Here is a 17,545-nt window from a genome sequence, read left to right on the forward strand (position 1 = left end):
AAATTACTGCCAAAATAGTATCTCTGTAATACAGGACTGACATCTATTTAAGAATCCTGTAAAAATGTATACCACAGTAACAAAAATGGTAAAATATGCATGAGGCGAACCAATGACTGCACAGAAAATGAGAACAGTGCAGAGCTCATCCCAAGGAGAAGTGGCAAGACTTCAGAAAGAAATTCTTTCTTCTGAGGGTGGTGAGACCCCAGCACAAGCTGCCCAGAGAGGCTGTGGATGCTCCATCCCTTAAGTGCTCAAGGACAGGCTGGCTGGGGCTTGGAGCAGCCTGGTGTAGTGGAAGGTGTCCCAGCCCATGGCAGGGGGCTGGAATGAGTTTAGCTTTAAGGTCTCTTCCAACCCAAACCATTCTGTGATTCTCTGACTTCAGAGCTTCAAACAAGAGCATTTTAAATGAGCAACTGACTGAGAATTGGAAGCAGCAGATATGCTAAAACTTGTCACTGCGCCCTCATTCCTACTAAGAAAAAATATATCCAGAATTATTTGGATACAAAAATACCCCATTAAATAAAAACTTAATAAATTAAATTCAGTCTCCTATCATAATTTGTTACCACCTATGGTTCAAGGAATTCTGCAGTAATTGTAAAGTCCTCACCTTTGCAGAACTGGAAAGGGATGTGCTGCAGCACTGCTTAGCAAATCCAGATCCACACTATCACTGAATTTGCTATTCTCAGATTTTATTTTTTTTTCAAAAATTTATTTTGTATTTGGTTTATTTTTTAGACAAATTTCTCTCCTTGCTATGTCAAACAAAGCCTTATCTTACATGAAAAAAATCAAACATATGCCAGCCCACAGCTCCTCTTTTCCATGCTACATTAAGATGGTTATCTTCCTGTTTCATGAGACATATGGCACCAAACTGCTGTGCAGGACAAGGCAAGAAAGAAAACCCCTGTGCCATATGCTAAAAAAAAAAATATTCTTCTGGAAATAAGAGTAAAACAAAAACTAACTTATTTGCCTTTTTTTTTTTCCCAGAAAAAAGACCACTTTAGTCATGGCCTGATTAGACTTAAATGAGAAGCAGAAAGAGTAATTTCCTTTTCTAGTACCTAGAATAAACCATGAAAATTGGGGAGCAGAATATAAAAATTAGAATCAGTATCTATGTGTGTATTCCCACATAATGAGCAGCCACAGTCTCACTGACTGTCCAGTACCCTTCACAGAAACTCGTGAATTCTTTAATGACTAACTACAAGCCAATACATTTGATGAACTGGTTAGACATGGAAGAAAATATTTTAAAATGGTGTTTTCAATAATGCTGCTGGGATACAAATCCAGATCTTTGTCTGATGAATCACAGTGTCTTTTTTTTTTCCTACAGTAAAGGCTTGGTGTAAGATAATTGCAAATACAGGAAATGATGAACTCATGCTGTTAAAGCACCAGCATTCAGTATAAATCAGAAGAGAAAGCTTAAATGTGCAACGGAAGAGGGGAAAAATAAAATAGAAGCAAGTAGATGACAGGAAAGAATGAGAAGGAAAATGAAACCAAAACAAAGACTGATTTGAGCAAGTCCTTACAATGCAAGGAAGAAATAAAGTAATCTCATCATCACATATATGACTCGGTGCACCCTGGAAAAGTAACAGTGACTGACAGAAAGAAGGGAAATTGGGTGCCAAAGTCACAGAAAACAACACAGTGCTCAGGCAGGTTTCTGCAGTTCATCAATCACACAGTGCTTTGTGCCCATCTTCTCTTTTCCTGTGATGTACCAGGGAAAGAGAGACTGTCACACCTAGCACTGTAACAGGACTGAAGAGCTGAGGTGACAGTGCAGAGGCTCTGGTGACAGTCCACCTCTGACCAGTCTGGCTTTGGAAAACCCCCCAGCCCCAGCTGTAGTCTGCTCAGGTTATTCCCATTTCTTCCCTTTCATTTGGACTACCAGAATTGCCTGTAACAGCACCAATCAGATCTCAGAAATGGGAAGTATTTTACCTTATCACCGCAAACATGGAATTGAAGTTCTTGCATTCTCGACAGTGGAGAGCAATTTTAATGAAATGCTTAATAATCTTCATTCTTTTGAGCTGGTTGGGTTCTGCTAAAATTTCCATGGCAACCCAGAAGGTCTCTTGATTTATGACATCCTCAAACTGTTTCAGGTGAGCGTTGCCTGTTTTGGAGTCCAGCTTGTAAAGGTCGTCGATGTACTCCGTGGGCTCGATGTTGCGGAACAGCTCAAAGTCGCGCATGGAAAGCTGGGTGGCCACCTCGATGGTGCTCAGCTGCAGCAGGGAAATCTGGCTCTCTCGGAGTAGCTCTTGAGCATCCTCATCTGAGCACAAGGTTTCTGTTTCCATGTTGTTTTTCAGATAATAGCTGAAGAATGATTGAGGAAAAACAACACATTAGAGATGCTCTTCAGAGGGTTTGGGAACACAAAGACATTGAACTATACTAATCACTGTGAGCATTTCAGAGACAAGAAGGAACAACATAACCTTGTACTTCAGTAAACGTTAAATAGCACCATTACTTAAGTAAACAAACATTTCAAAAGCTCTTTGTTAATATTTTTACACTGTACTCTGTAATATGCTGTAGTGCTCACCTTTTCGATTTGTAAATTCAGCAGCAAAAACAGCATTTCAAAAACACACTAGCCCTGAGACATCTCCTGTTAATGTATTTCTACATCTCGCACACAAATTTTGCATGGTTTTTTTCCATAAATTTACTGTGGCATACTAATATGTGCATGAGGCACAGAGTATTCAGGAAATGAAAATATATCTGGAAAATTCATTCTATGGTCCCAGGTAAATCACTTTCAGATACACAAAAGTTTATTACTCATAAATTCCCTCTGTTGCCTAGCAAAGACAACTACAGAATACTTTACTTTAATAAACTTTCTTCTGGTATGGATCGGGTCATCAGATAAAACCAAAGCACTTAACATTTTAGAAATATTCAGAACAGTTTACTTAAAAATGGAAGAATTCATCTCAGGTTAGTATCAGTTCATTGCAGCATAACGCTTAGAAAGGAATTAATTGTATTCTTTAATCCTCAAGTACATGTGAGAAGTATCAAAACAAATATAACCTTTTTCTCTAAGTGTAAACCACTATATACATTATCTTAATCTGCTAAATTTAGCTGCCCTCAAGCAAGCTCACGGTAAATTTAGGGAGAGATTTTTGGGTGCAGAAGAGGAAGGCGATCCAAAGAAGAGAGTGAAGTGTAAGTTACTGGCAATTACTTGCTTGTGCTTCCAACAGACACCCATCTATTTTTAATTAATAATCACCTCTCCCTGATGTTTGGGATTAATTATCATGGAGGTCTTTTCCAGCGTGCAACACTTCAATCCCAAAAGCCAAATAAAATCCAAGCAAAAGAAGGGATATTCACCGTCCATTGAGCTGGATCCTGTCCGCCAGCTTGGAGAACTGGTCCGGGAGGCGCCGCTGCTTGATGACCCCCTCGGGACTGACGGACACCTCACACAGGGAATAGGTCTCAGGGGCTCCCGTCAGGTTGAACTCGTGGACAGCATGACTCACCACCTCCTTTGCTGTAGTGTCTTTGCTGATGATGATGTAACAGCTCTGCTGATCTGCTTTGAAGACTCGGATCACTTGATCTGGAATATCTAAAAAAAGAGCACAACACCTTTAATGTGTGATGTACTTTTCCCTTGAAAAGACACAAGGTCACTTGGATATTTTACAAGGGCATGTGATAGAACAAGGGGGAATTGGCTTGAGCTGAAGGAGGGCAGGTTTAACTGGATATTAGGGACAAATTCTTCCCTGTGAGGGGGTGAGGCCCTGGCACAGGCTGCCCAAAGAGGCTGTGGACTCTCCATCCCTGGAGGTGTTCAACATCAGGCTGGATAAAGCTTGGATCTTGTCTAGTGCAAGGTGTGGGGAGGAACTAGATGATCTTATTGCAAGCCAAACCATTCTCTGATTCTATGATTTACTGTCCCATTTGATCATCAGGAAACAAAAACAACCAGGTTCTGGGGAAAAAAACATGCTGGACTTAAAAAATATTTAAAATACTCTGGGGCTTTTTTTATCTTTGTAAGGAAAAAATAAGACTCTTGTCCTCTCTGCTCTTCTAAAACCCAATTACTCTACCATCCCGTGACTCCAATCAAAGCACAAGACATGCAGGTATGTAACTAGACTGTGCACTGCTCCTTCACAGCGTGTCTTAAAAACTTTGGCAGCATCATTCCTGCTTTGGCTCTCCTGTGTCTGTGAGAGCCAGGTCCACACACGTGCCAGGGCACTCTTCCCAGGGATGGGAAGCCACCAAGTACGGATGGATGGGCTTGGGGTGGGAGGATATGAGGAGGAAAGGAGATTTAATTGCTCCTAGAACTAGCCATGGGCTTTTACCCTCACTCTCTCTCCTGAAGGAACTAAGCTGCTGCCAGCAGTTAATTCTTTGGCTGGTGTACTTATTTATAGCACATTTTATGTATTATAAATGCATTAGAGAACAGCTTAATCTGAGGCAGCCTACAGCAGGAAATAAATATCTACAGAAACATGTGTTTAATGCACAGCTTGATGATTGCAAATAATTTACTCTATTAGTTATTACAGAAAGTTTAGTTTTCTAAATAAAACTGATTTTTAAAAAAAATGTCAGGAGTCAAAATGCTCCGTAATTTTAAGCACAGGGAAGCCCAGTTTTCCCTTCCCTGAAGACTAAAACTTCACAACTTTTCTGCAGAGCTGAGAAGGTGGGAGGATGCTGCTGAGCCCTCAGCCTTCAGAGTCTGAAGCTCTCCAAAACCACAGCAGAGGCAGATATTCCATAACTGCTGCATTAGAGATCCCCGGTGAGGGAAGGGCCGCCATTAAAGCAACACCTCCCAAACAGCCCTCCCCTTCTCTTCTCTCACTGCTATTTGTCCAGTCCTTGAGTGCCAAATCTGTGGTTTGAGACCTGCCCTGGAGCCCCAGTGATGCTCAGGTGTCCCTCTGCCCAAGGGGAACCAGCCCAGGGAATCATCCTGGTTGTCAGAGCACCCAGGTCCTTCAGGTCTCTGAGCACAGTTTCAGATGCTGCTCACCCCACTGCCCACACATTGATTTTCCTCCATCACAATCCACTGCTTAAGGAGGCAACAAAGATCTTTGGGGGTAGTGACCCTGGGGTCACTTTTTCTCACATCAGGATTTATGTGTGTTATGGGCACAAGTAGAAGGAATTTCAAAGTAAAAGGTAACCAGGTAATCTATGATTCAGCACCAAAGGTCCCACCCATTGGAAAAAAGAAAGACTCAATAACAGCTGTAAAAAAATTTTAAGATGGAAGAAAACATGGGCTAAAAAAATTCCAACTGAAACCTAATTCTTTTAACAGTTTCATGATTATGATTAAAACATTATCAGAACATTCTCATCAGAAGCTGGGTTCTAGCTGAATATGGAAGTTCAATATATATATATATATGTGAATAGGGACAATATAAGGGAGAAGTATTTGTACTTTATTTCAGAGTGAAAGGGTTGGAAATGACATACTGAATAATTAAGAGAAGTGCCTGTCATAAAAGTGATAATAAAGAAACAGAAGAGGGAAACATCTATACTTTGGTATCAACATACCTAAAAACAAGAACACATTCAAGGTGTAAAACTGAAATTTAATTGGGGAGAAAAAAGTAAAAAAAAACCCAAAACCAACAAACAAACAAAAAACCCCAAACCCATGCAATCAAAACAATGTAACTTTTGACAGATAAGGGAAAAATTACAGGCACATTTCTGTCTTCACAGTCTTTGCTTTTAAGCAGGCAAACATAAATTATTAAATTAAATTTTTTATGCATTATTCAGCTCATTTTGACAATACAAAGCACATTTCAGGCTGGCATGCACAGAATTTTAGTTATGAAGTACAACAGAAGAACAAACTAAACCTCAGAACTATTATCCTCTGAAACTTCAGTTCTATGAAAGAGATACAAGCAACTTCATCCCTTTAAAGCAAGGCCACAGAGAAGCAGAGGAACCTGCAAGAAGTCATTCAGTGTGCTGGGGGCAGAAATGGGAATAAAATGCAGGTCTCAGCCTCAGCACAGCACTGTGCCTGTACAGCAACCTATGGATTTGTTTTAAGGAAAATCACAGAGCACAGGGCTATCCAATGCCCCACAGTGATAACTATGTCAGTGCAATGTCTGATAGTGCTACATTTACAGGCAAGCCATGCAATATTAAGGTCTGCAGGATGCTTTACATGAGGATACTTACAGTAAAACCCAACAGCTGCAGACAGGAGAAAAAGAAAAAAATTGTATCAACACAAAATCAAGACTGAGATGCTTACAAAACTTATCAAGTGTACACTGTCAGAAATAATTTGGTTTTCTCTGACATTCAAACTGGCAGCATATTTGTTATAGCAAGCTTAAAGTAAAGCTAAGTGAGCCAGCTGAAGATGTCCCTGCCCATGGTAGGGGGCTTGGAATATTTGACCATTAAAGGTTCTTTCCAACCCAAATCATTCTGTGATTCTATCCAAGATGAACTACTTACCACCATTTCATATTAAGTGGTAACTTGTATAGTATTAAATTAAAATTTTCTGAAAAACATGTAGCTCTCATGCAGGCAGCAAGGATCTGGAATTGCAGCAAAAAAGGAACTTTTTTTGCTATGGATATTTATGCACCTGATAAGATACATCAGTGCACATCCCTTTTAAAGGGGAAATCTGCATGTTTATGTAAACATAAGTCACAGTCACAAAACACTTTACAGAATATGTCATTATGTACAGAACTTACACTTAAAATAGGGAAAAAAAATATTCTGACCAGACATGTTTACAGGCAGCTGCATATTGCAACAAATGCCTCCTGCAGCCACCCCATAAACTGGATTCCTACAGCAACAGCAATGAAAGCCCAGACCACATAGCTCAAAACATTTTTTAGGATTTTAGACATACTGTTGAGCATATATAATGTTTGTAAAACATGAAAATCACTGTGCTGCTACCATGGCAGTCCTATTCTATCCACAATACTGCCTGAAATATATACTGGCAGATAGAAGGATGGACAAGTCAAAGCACTGAGGAGAGATGGCAAAGGAGAAAGGGGCTAACAAAGATTATCTCCTTCCACCAGAGCCAAGTAAATTAAAGGCTCTCAGAAGTGGCAAAATACATTTCTTTGTTAAAAAAAAAAAGTAAGTCTCACATGACATAAAAAAAAGTAGGCAAGAGAGGCTCAGGCAGTGTGGATTTTCAGTACATTTCAATTTCATCCCTGTCAGGCCCACAGGATGCCTAACAATGCCAAGCAACTGCCCTCAGCACCAGGGATGTGAGTACAGTACAATATTCCCCCTGACCCAGCTGCCTTGTTAACCATCCTGTAAATCAACCTCAAGCTGCCACTTACCTGAAGGGTTAGAGAAATCCAGAATGCTGGTTGTGGGCTGCAGCAGGTCAGGGCTGCTGGAGGAAAGGGTGCCAGGGATGGGCATGATGGCCAGGCTGTGGCGGCACTGCCGCGTCCCCACGATGCTGTCGTCCTGGGACTGGCTCACGCTGCCGTCGCTGCAAAACAGAGCTGCTTCAGTCACCTGCACCAAACTCCTCCTTCTCACCTTGGCATGAATGAAACTAAGGAAAATAATGGTGCTCAGCTGTTTTAACTACATGCTGTAGACAGGCTTTCAAAACAAGATGAGGGTAAAGATTTGAAAGCGTTCATGGAGAGAGAAAAGATATTTTGGTCTTGTTCTGCATTCTTGGGGCAGGTGCCATGATTTTTTAAAAAACATAAGCAACATGGACACAATGACTAGACATCCTAAGCAACTGGTATCTCTTAATGGCCTGAGTATGAAGAAGGGTAGGTTTTAGGTAGAGGTTAGGGAGAAATTCCCCCCTGTGAGGGAGGTGAGGCCCTGGCACAGGTCACCCAGAGCAGCTGTGGCTGCCCCATCCCTGGAAGTGTCCAAGGCCAGGTTGGATGGGGCTGGGAGCAACCTGGACTAGTGGAAGGTGTCCCTGCCCATGGGAGGGGCTGGAATGGGATAATCTTTAAGATATTTAAGTTCCTTCTCAACTCAATCCCTTTCCAAATATTCTATGATTAAAGCAACACAACCTAATCAGGAACTCTTTTGGCAAAAGAGTCTGACAAACCTGAACAGTTTTGGAGGCAAGATGCTGAAACGGGTCTTGTCTAAAATTTTCCTGATTCTGTTTCTCCCACCAGACACAGTGTTTGCTTTCATTTTCTTGTTTCCTTTTTCACGGGGAAACATCTGTTCCACATCTCCAGGCATATCTGGGATAGAATAACGGTTGTTTTTCTTTTCTGCAATTTTTGGAATATGTGGGATTCCATTCTTCTCCTGTCCTATCCTGCAGAGCAGCTCCTTAAACACTGCAAGAGAAGATACAGTAGTTGTGAGTAATCTTTGCAGAGTCAGAACTTAACAATGAAATTTTCTTTTCCCCTCAAACCTTTTGCTTCCCATGTCCCAGAGAGACAATAAGGAAACACTGCATGCAGGGCAATAAGCACTATACATTTATTGGCTTTTTTTGTTTGCATCTTTTAGGTAATGGAGTGCACATGCCTCTTCAAGAGTAACTGCAACACAAACTGATATTTTCCCTAACTATCTTTGCCTCTACTACTGAACAGAAGCTGTATCAGATTTCCTATTGCATTTATGAAACTAAGCTAGTCTATAACCCACACTGACATTCTCAAAGCTGGAATTCCATGGAAATTACAGGGGGTTTGTTCTGTTTCTTTCCACATATATAAGGTGAAAAAAAAAGTTCAAACTGTCTTGTCAACAACAATTGCTTCTTTAAAGATCCTTTAAAAATCTTTTGAAAACCTTTCAAGTCAGAAATTCAGGATTTTCTATTGAAAAAATGGTGATACTGGAAGAATGCAGAACTCAAAACAAAGCAAATTACTCAGATTGTCCCTATGAGGAAGGCAACCAAAATTTTCTGTCCACAAAGTCCAATTAAATGGGACATTTCTGTTGCATAATAAAAGCTAAGGCTACAAGCTTTCCCAGTATAGATTTGAATAGAACAACAGGAATTGCTCATAGTCAGTACCAGATACTTAACACTCAATTAGGAAGTCAGGATAACAGAATAATAGTTATCACTGTTGAAAAAAGCTTCAAGATATAAATTCATTAAAATTTATCAGAGAAATCACCTTGAAATTCTATCAGCTAGCAGGAGGAGATTAGAACCCACTTGCAAGTGTATGTTGCTCACATTTATAATAAATTAACAACCTATCCCTGTCTCAGTTCTAGTGATGCTTCATTTCATGTCATTTCACTCAGTCTGGACCACTGGTGACTCAGGTTGTTTCAGGCCTTTTTTGCATTATTCTAATGAGCAACTGCTGAGGGCTTGAACCTTTTTAGCTGCACAGTGATCAACACAGTATAATAATGAAAAGAAAATCAACAATGAGCAAGGGCAGGTAACTGGGAGAAGGAAATAGGAGAATAAAACCATCAGAAGATATGGATACAACTATGCAGGAAGGAGCTATCCTGGGCACAGTCTCCTTCTTTCTGTAGCTTTTGTTATTCTGTTGCCTTAACAAGAATATGGAAAAAGAACAGATGATTTGACTCAGATTTTAAAGAGGTATTTAGGTGTTTATATTCATGATGACAATTAAAAGCCAACATTTATATGCCATACCACTTTTTATATCCCCTTTTCAATTATAAAGGTAATTTATCCTCTCATTCTTACAGCCCTTAAAGAAAGTTTCACAAAATCCCAGTCTTACATTTTTGCTGTTTCTTGGCAAAAATATTTTGGTCCAGATCCCCTGGCTTTGTTTCAGCCCCACTGCATGGAGGGACACGAAATCAGCTTAAACAGTCATCTGAGGATTTCTCAGGGAGCTGAAGAGCTGCCTGTGCTGGCTCTGTGCCACTCAACATGCAGCCTTTGGCACATGAGAACTTATCCAAGCAAACAGAGGCACAATGAGGGGACTTCTGCACAACTTCTCACCTCAAGAGCAAGGTGGAAAAAAAAGGTGGAACCCTATTGCACTCATAAAGCCAGAAGGAGTGGAGTTTTTCTTTCACACATAAATATATATAATACATACAGTCTACTCACCAAAAATGTTTGTTTTTACAGTAATGGAGAGATGTGTGTTATTCTTTAAGATTTCCAGAGCTTTTACAAAGGTAATGTTCTCAAAATTCTGTCCATTTACTTCCATTATCTTTAAGAAATAAAAATTGGGACCATTAGAGAACATATATCTGACGGAGTTACAAATACAAAGGTGATAATACAGGCACAGTAAGAACTTCCCAGGAATTACCATTTAATCTTTACAGCAGCTACAGAATGAAAACATTCCACGTAAAATAACTATTTTCATCATGTCAGAGAAGTTATATCCTGTAAATAGGTCAGCACTTCCATTTTTACTTGAAAAATGCTTTAAATAAGTTCATTTTCTATGATAACATGACATTCTTGCAATTAATCAGAAATAGTGGATCATAAGCCACAGATATCACTTCAAAGGTGGATTTTCACTGAGTGTGATCTGCCTCAGTGAGCTGGGATCAAACACATCAGGTGAGAATCCATCCCACAAAACAGTCTGATTGTTTCAATGTAACCATATCTCCAATCAGAAAGTTTCAAATAATAACCATAACTTGGTTTCTTTTCCCATGCTGTTTTTGGAATATTTAAATATTTTACGTATTTTGAAAACTATTTAACAGAAACCCATTTAACAAACAGAAATGGAGACTGAGCTGTGGCATTCCCACAGTTTCCAGTGGTTTGGTTTTAGTACACAGCACAAGATTTCTGTTGAGAACAACCAAAAGGTGGGTGAAGCAGAATATTTTAAATTAACTTATTTGTTTTTACCTGATCACCACGCTTAAGTCCAGCTTCTGCTGCTTTGCTGCCTATCTCCACAGTCTCTACAAAAATGCCAAACCCTTTGTCACTGCCTCCAAGAAGGCTGAAAAACAGGGGAGAATCTCTGGAAGGTTTTTGCAGGGTGATTTGTCTCCATTTTGCTTTGGCAGCACAGGCAATATTCAGCAATCTGAGATGGCCTTTCATTTTCTGTAACACAGAAGACACAAAATGCACTGCAATGTTTCTTTTATCAGAAATGGAAAAACAGTTACAAAAAATACCCCAAGTGCCAGAAAACAGATTTTTGATACCAGATTTTCAGATCTTACTAAATAAACCTTGTCCTATTTTGCAGAAATGCAAAAACTCCCAAGTGAGTGCCATAGGTATTACTTTATATGGCCTTTATATCTAATTTATATTTAAGAACAAGTATGTCCCATGTTAAAAGCCACCTGTTAACTGTTACACTTAGAGACTACAGCTGTTAGGGACTCCTACCAGTCAAAAACTGAAATATTCTAGTAACACTAGAAAATGTGACATTCATTCTTTTTGCTCCTACCGTATCTTCCAAGTTCTTTTCAAATTCTTCCAGGAATCGAGTCATGGCAGGATCTCCTTCGAAGTCATTAAAATGATTGTTCACCCACAGTAACACTACCCTGGTAACCTGTAAAAACAAAATAAACTATGTATATATATATACACATATAAAGGTACCCATGGGTCTTTTCCTATAAGCTTTAACCTATAAACACAGAGGAATACTTGGACATGGTAAAACAGATTACTGTATCTGACAGGAAGAAGACATTTACACTTGAAATCATCTCCTTTTTCCCTTTATTTGGGGAAGCAAATGACAAATTTAAAAACCCAATATTTTTATACCTAAAAAATACTGGCAGCCTCACCCAGTGCCTACTGGTGCATAAAATCCATCTTCAGCTAAGCCTTCCTGACACTGCTCATGAAAATCACCATTTAAAGCATCCTAATGATTTCTTTAAGTTCTAGTTGTGATAATATAAAGCTTTCTTTTATGAAATTTTATTTAAGTCTTCAGATTGCTTCTGTAGGTGCTACAGAGTCACTACTATTCATGATAGTCAGTCTCACAGCTAGATTATCCATCCATATTAAAAAAAAAAAATCTAAGTCTATAGCAGTTTCTCTTCCAAAATTATACCATTTCTATTTTTGTTTCATGATACATTTCTCTTTATCTTTCTTTTTATTAAAAACCAGTAGCTGCCAAAATGAAAAGCATGGAAAGAGGTAAGAAGAGAAGCAGTAACTACAGCAGACCCTACACAACTTCCTATACAAAACATCCAGTGTTTTGACAGCATGTTGGACTTCCTCAGCTCAAGGCTAGAACACATAAAAACATTGGCTAAGAATCAACAAATTGGCACAAGTTCCAGACTATCAAGGTTTCTCATGAATGAACACACAGTTAAATAGAGTGGAACCTAGTTTTATTTATCTTAGCTTACCAGCAATACAAAAAGGGATCAATTTAAATATATTTTCACCAGCAAAATTAATCTCTTTGACTGCAACCAACCTTATCCCTGAGGCTGTCCACTGTGAACCATTCCAAGAGTTTATTTCCAACTTCCAAGGGACTTGTTAGAAATGTTCTGTATGTTAAAAGAAAATCTTCGATGTAGGTTGGATCCACAATAGAATGTTCCTCTATTAAGTGCATGATGAGTCTCTCGGGTGTTGCCTTAAAAAAAGCAAATCAAAAAATAACTGATATCTCTCACCACTACCTCTCCCTAAAGAGGAATTCAACACAAACCCACATGACTGTATAATCCCATCAGAAAGTCCATTTATGGCCAGCTCAGGAGAAAATGCACCAACATGTTTAAATCAAATCCTCCTGCTTCTCTCAGCCCTGACATTTTGCAAAGGTAACACCTGGTTAAACAATTAGTAACTTCCCTTAATTTTAATTTTTTGTAAGAATTTTAAGTTCCTCTTTCAGATTACAAAAAAACGGCCATAAATACCCCGAAGGGTGCTCCCAATACAAAACTCAATGTTATGTGTTGAACAGGTTACAACGTATGTAACTTTATTAAAGGGGAAATGAAAGTAAAGTTGGAATATAATACACATTCCTTCCAATCAAGTTTTTTGAGCTGACACAGATAAAACTGAATATGTATACTAGATTCAAATTTACTTACTAGTAAATAAAAGTTTAATAGATTAACGGAAAGCATAGAAAGAAATGTACCTTGATAACTATGTGTCCTTTCCTGGTTCCACTGCGATCCAGCTCCCTGTGCTCCTTTACCATCACAATTTCTCCTTCTTCCTCCACTTTGTGAGTGTTTTTTTCTACATGGTTCAGAATCCTCCAGTAGTCTTGCTGGGCTATACACACAAACTGTGCCCAAAGAGAACAACAGTGAATAAAGAATGCATCCCCATCTCCAGGCTGAACAACCCCAACTCTCCCAGTCTCTCTCCACAGCAGAGGGGCTGTGCACCCCAGAGCACCTTTGTAGCCTCCTCTGGACCTGTTCCAATCTGTTTTCTTTTATTAGATGCTTAAAAATAAGATATAGTTATACAGAATTGTAATCTTACCTGACAATCATCTACTTTGGTTCTGACCACTCCATTCATGTACTGTTTGTCCAGTGAGGGAGTAATCCCAAAACTATTTCCCATACAGAGACTCTCACTCTTCCCATCAGGATAGGTGATTTCTACTGTGCCATTTAAAATAACATACCAAGAATCAAGCTAGAGAAAGAAAAAAAAAATTTAAAAAGTGAAGCTAATTCAACAACTTTTGTAAGCTCTTATCTCTCAGAAAGGCTCATTCTTGTAGCCTCCAGTTTGTTATCAGCGCATCTCTGCAACATTTAATTCACCAACACTGCACTGTAAGGCAGTGAGATGTAAGAGATGGAAACAGGAATGCTTTTCAGCTTCCTTCATTTCCTTCAGAACTGATTCTGAAGGGAGAAATACTGATTAATAGATTGCTTTCTTAATAAGTAGGCTAATTGCCATGATATATTTGTACCATTTAGTGAGAATGAACATTCCTTCCCTGGGTACCCATTTAGTCACTGCCAGAGATGAGTCTACCTCACCCCTTCTGGGAGGGATGAACAGCAAATGCTATTCCAGATGTCTTGATCCAAACAGGAAAAGAGATTTCAGGACAGTGACTCAGGGCACCTATGCTGGAGCCTGACTACTGATTTCACACCTCCTCTGGCAGCAGGGACTTACCTCCTGGCCATCCTCAAGTATGATGGCTCCTGCTTGCTCCACGACTTCAAAGATCATCACTGAGCACAGCTCTCTCCTCACAGACATGGTCATGTTGGCAAAGGCAGGGAGTTGATGCATGAATTCCAATAATTGCTCTGTTGGACAAAGGAAACATTGGTATGATGACTGCAAGGCCCAGGGTTTCCTTGGATTCCTTACCCTCCACGAGTGTATTAAATGTTAGTTAAATTCATTTGAAAATTGTTCAGGGGTGTTACACTTCCCATTAGTGCCTGTGGCTAAAAAGAGCCCAGTGTGCACTTTGTCATCAAGAGCCAGAACTCAGCTCCACAGCCTTGCTGGTGTTCTGATTGACTCTCAGGGCAGCAGTCTAGCTAACAGTAAAAGCACTTCAGCTTCAAACATTTAGAAAAATTAAAAATACCCCTAGGTACAGTAATTATAAGCTAGACAGGAGCATGAAATGATTTTCCAGTGTTCAGAGACGCAATCTGAAGTACAGCAGAAAGCAAATTTTGCTATTGAAATTCATGCCAATTTCTAGTTAAACACTGCAGTAAATTATCTTCATTTTAACTGTTTTGCAGCTTACAGTTAAGTATACCTACACTCAGTAATAGTATGTTCTCTTTGCTATTTAATAACTACTTCAACACTTTCAGGCAGTCAGAATTACCTTGCTACATGTCCCATTACATCAGTGCATACAATGACTGTAAAACATCACATCTCCAGTATCACAAAGACTGTTGTTCAAAATACTTGGATTCTCAGAACAAATACTCTCTCAGATAGCAAGAGAAGACATCAATTAAGAGTATCAAGAGAGGAAAGTGAGACATCATTCAATTATTAAGATATACATTGAACATTAACTCATTAAACAGTTTTTGGTTATGCTTCTCTTACAGATGTTACATGAAGCTCAGTAAATTTTACTACTGTAGTTTTCCTCCTCACCAATGTCATCATCAGTTTTATCTGCAGGCTCCTTCTCAAGGCACTCTCGGACAACATCTCGCCCTAGAAGTGGATCAGAAGTTCTGTCAATATCTTCATCCTCCTCCTCTTCTTCATCTTCAGAGTCTACAGGAGCTTCCGGAAGACCCGTTAAATCAACATCTCCCATCTCACTTTCTGTAGCCTACAAAGAAAATGTCAGAGGGTTCAATGTCCTCAGTTCAATGATTTATGGTCTGAGGTAGCTAATTAAAAAAATTAAATTCTGTGACCAACAAGTCTAACTAGAATATCTAACAGCTCCCTTTCTGAACACTGAGGAAAACATGTTGTGCTGAAATCTACTAAATTTTCATTTTACAGCACTTATTCTCCTTCTTGTGAACTCCTGTGACATTGTTTTTTCACCATTTGAGTCCACAGTATTAACAAAACAGTAATATAGTTTAGTAATATCATTGGTTACCCAATGCCTGTCAGCAATAGATGACAACAAAGACATCACCCTGAGCAGCCAAACAAGACAATGGTCAACGAGTACAAAATACCAGCAACAAAAAGCAGAATCACATAGGAATCACTTGCACTAATTCCTTATGTACAGTTTAAATGATGTAATGGCATGAAAATAAATTTCCAAACAGATGGAAGGGGGAAAAAATGTAGTTTCAAATTCTCAGTTTCTACAGAGTAGTTGCTCAATCACTTTTTTTAAAGCTTAAGCCAGAATGCAAATCATTTTTCTGTTTAAATTCAGAAATTTGAACAACAAGATGTGTCACTGAAAAGTACAAGGCAATTATATAGAAACTTGCAGAAAATGGAGTTTGTTTTTAAATGAGCGCATTTACAACACTCACTTTCACTTTGAAGAAATCCTTGAGATTTTACAAAAACACTGAGCTAAGGTTTTTGCATGTTCACAAAACATCCAAAATGAAGGATGAATTTGAACACTGTAATGGAGCCAAGCACAGCTTCTCTGGACAACCTGTACCAGTGTCTCAAAACCCTCACAGGCAAAATTTTCTTCTCTGTACATAAATTACATCTAACTTTTGTCTTTGTCACTACAGAACATGGTAAACAGTCTTTCTAAGTATTGACAGGGTACAATAAGGTATCCCTGGGGCCTTAATCCCTATTTTCTCCAATCTCTGGGGGCTTCCCACAGCTGCCAGATGGAGAGTGCATGCCCAGTTCCACCAGCCAAGTCCCTGAGAGCCCTGCCATGCACTGCCTTGGGTCCCCTGGACTGGCTCAGATCCTCAGGTGCTCTCAAACACGACCTTCTCTTCCCATGGGAAGAATTTGATCCCCCAGTCCCTGCCTTGATGTTCAGGCCATGGAGAGATGTGGGAAGAGCAACCTGTGAAAACTGAGACAAACATTGCTGAGTGCTCTGCCTTCTCCATGTCATCAGTTCTCCTGCCTTATTTACTGGGGACTGAAGCACAATTTCTATCCTTTTTTTGGGGTTTTGGTTATTTGACTAATGTACCTGTAGAAGCCCTTCTGGTTTTTGACACATCCCTTGCCACATCCCCCTCCAACTGAGCCTTACCCTTCCTGATCCCAACCCTACACTTTAGGGCAGTGTTCCTGTATTCCTCCCAGGACACATGAATCCTCCCTGATTCCACTCTGCATTTTCTTCTTGTGCTTCATTTTCACCAAAAGGTCCTTACTTGGTCACTGCTCTCCTGCTTTTATGGCTCATATAAAACAATATTCACTTAAAGTGATTTAATCACACCAGACTTCACTGTCTCCATCTCCCTACACACTCCATGCTGATGTGAGCTCCAATACCTGCACAAAGGAACAGCTTTGTCATCCTACACCAGAAAAAAAAAAAACCTGGGGTTTAGATATAACCCTAGAGCTAATTTCCAAAATGTCCACATTTTGGAAATTAGCTAGCAAACCTAAAAAAAAAAGCTTAAACTATTTTAAAATATGTATTTCTTTCAGAGGAGGCTAACAATATAGAGAGGGTTAAATCTGTTTTACATTACATCACTTTATTGGCTTCTGTAGCTCACATTAACAGTTTTGGAATTAAGCCCAAGTGCAAATTGTACTTGGAGAGTCTCAGCAGCACATGATCAGTACAGCATTTTATTCTAGGACTTTTCTAGCATTTCTTCATCTAAATAGCCACAATTTATACCAACTTCACCATGCTATGTCAAACAGCATCACCAATCCTCACTTTGACACCCCCATGCTAAACCAGAAAAACTGAGGCTACAGGTTCTACCAAATTTTTTACATCCTACAGAGGAAAATCAGAAAATCAGCTCCTTTCTTGATAAATAAGTTATGATTTGATCAAACTATGAAATAGGAGCAGGTCCTCCAACTGTG

General features: G+C 39.4%; 1 protein-coding gene across 13 annotated transcripts in view; it reads right to left on the reverse strand.

The window, feature by feature from the left end:
• Positions 1–17,545, reverse strand: part of RAPGEF6 (Rap guanine nucleotide exchange factor 6) — a 125,984-nt gene that overhangs the window by 25,404 nt on the left and 83,035 nt on the right. For 8 of the 13 annotated variants that reach the window (XM_064724805.1, XM_064724801.1, XM_064724809.1 and 5 more), the window contains 13 exons: positions 15,176–15,359; positions 14,213–14,349; positions 13,556–13,714; positions 13,200–13,352; positions 12,516–12,680; positions 11,508–11,615; positions 10,946–11,149; positions 10,169–10,277; positions 8,186–8,429; positions 7,434–7,591; positions 6,277–6,291; positions 3,409–3,649; positions 1,987–2,370 (listed from right to left, as the gene is read on the reverse strand). In XM_064724805.1, coding sequence (XP_064580875.1) covers positions 1,987–2,370; positions 3,409–3,649; positions 6,277–6,291; positions 7,434–7,591; positions 8,186–8,429; positions 10,169–10,277; positions 10,946–11,149; positions 11,508–11,615; positions 12,516–12,680; positions 13,200–13,352; positions 13,556–13,714; positions 14,213–14,349; positions 15,176–15,359 — 2,261 coding nt within the window. The remainder of the gene's footprint in view (positions 1–1,986; positions 2,371–3,408; positions 3,650–6,276; positions 6,292–7,433; positions 7,592–8,185; positions 8,430–10,168; positions 10,278–10,945; positions 11,150–11,507; positions 11,616–12,515; positions 12,681–13,199; positions 13,353–13,555; positions 13,715–14,212; positions 14,350–15,175; positions 15,360–17,545) is intronic. The other 5 variants (XM_064724806.1, XM_064724802.1, XM_064724810.1 and 2 more) reach the window with 1 other exon arrangement.

This window comes from Zonotrichia leucophrys, chromosome 13 (genome assembly GCF_028769735.1).
Source record: "Zonotrichia leucophrys gambelii isolate GWCS_2022_RI chromosome 13, RI_Zleu_2.0, whole genome shotgun sequence".
In the NCBI taxonomy this organism is placed as follows: Eukaryota; Metazoa; Chordata; class Aves; order Passeriformes; family Passerellidae; genus Zonotrichia; species Zonotrichia leucophrys.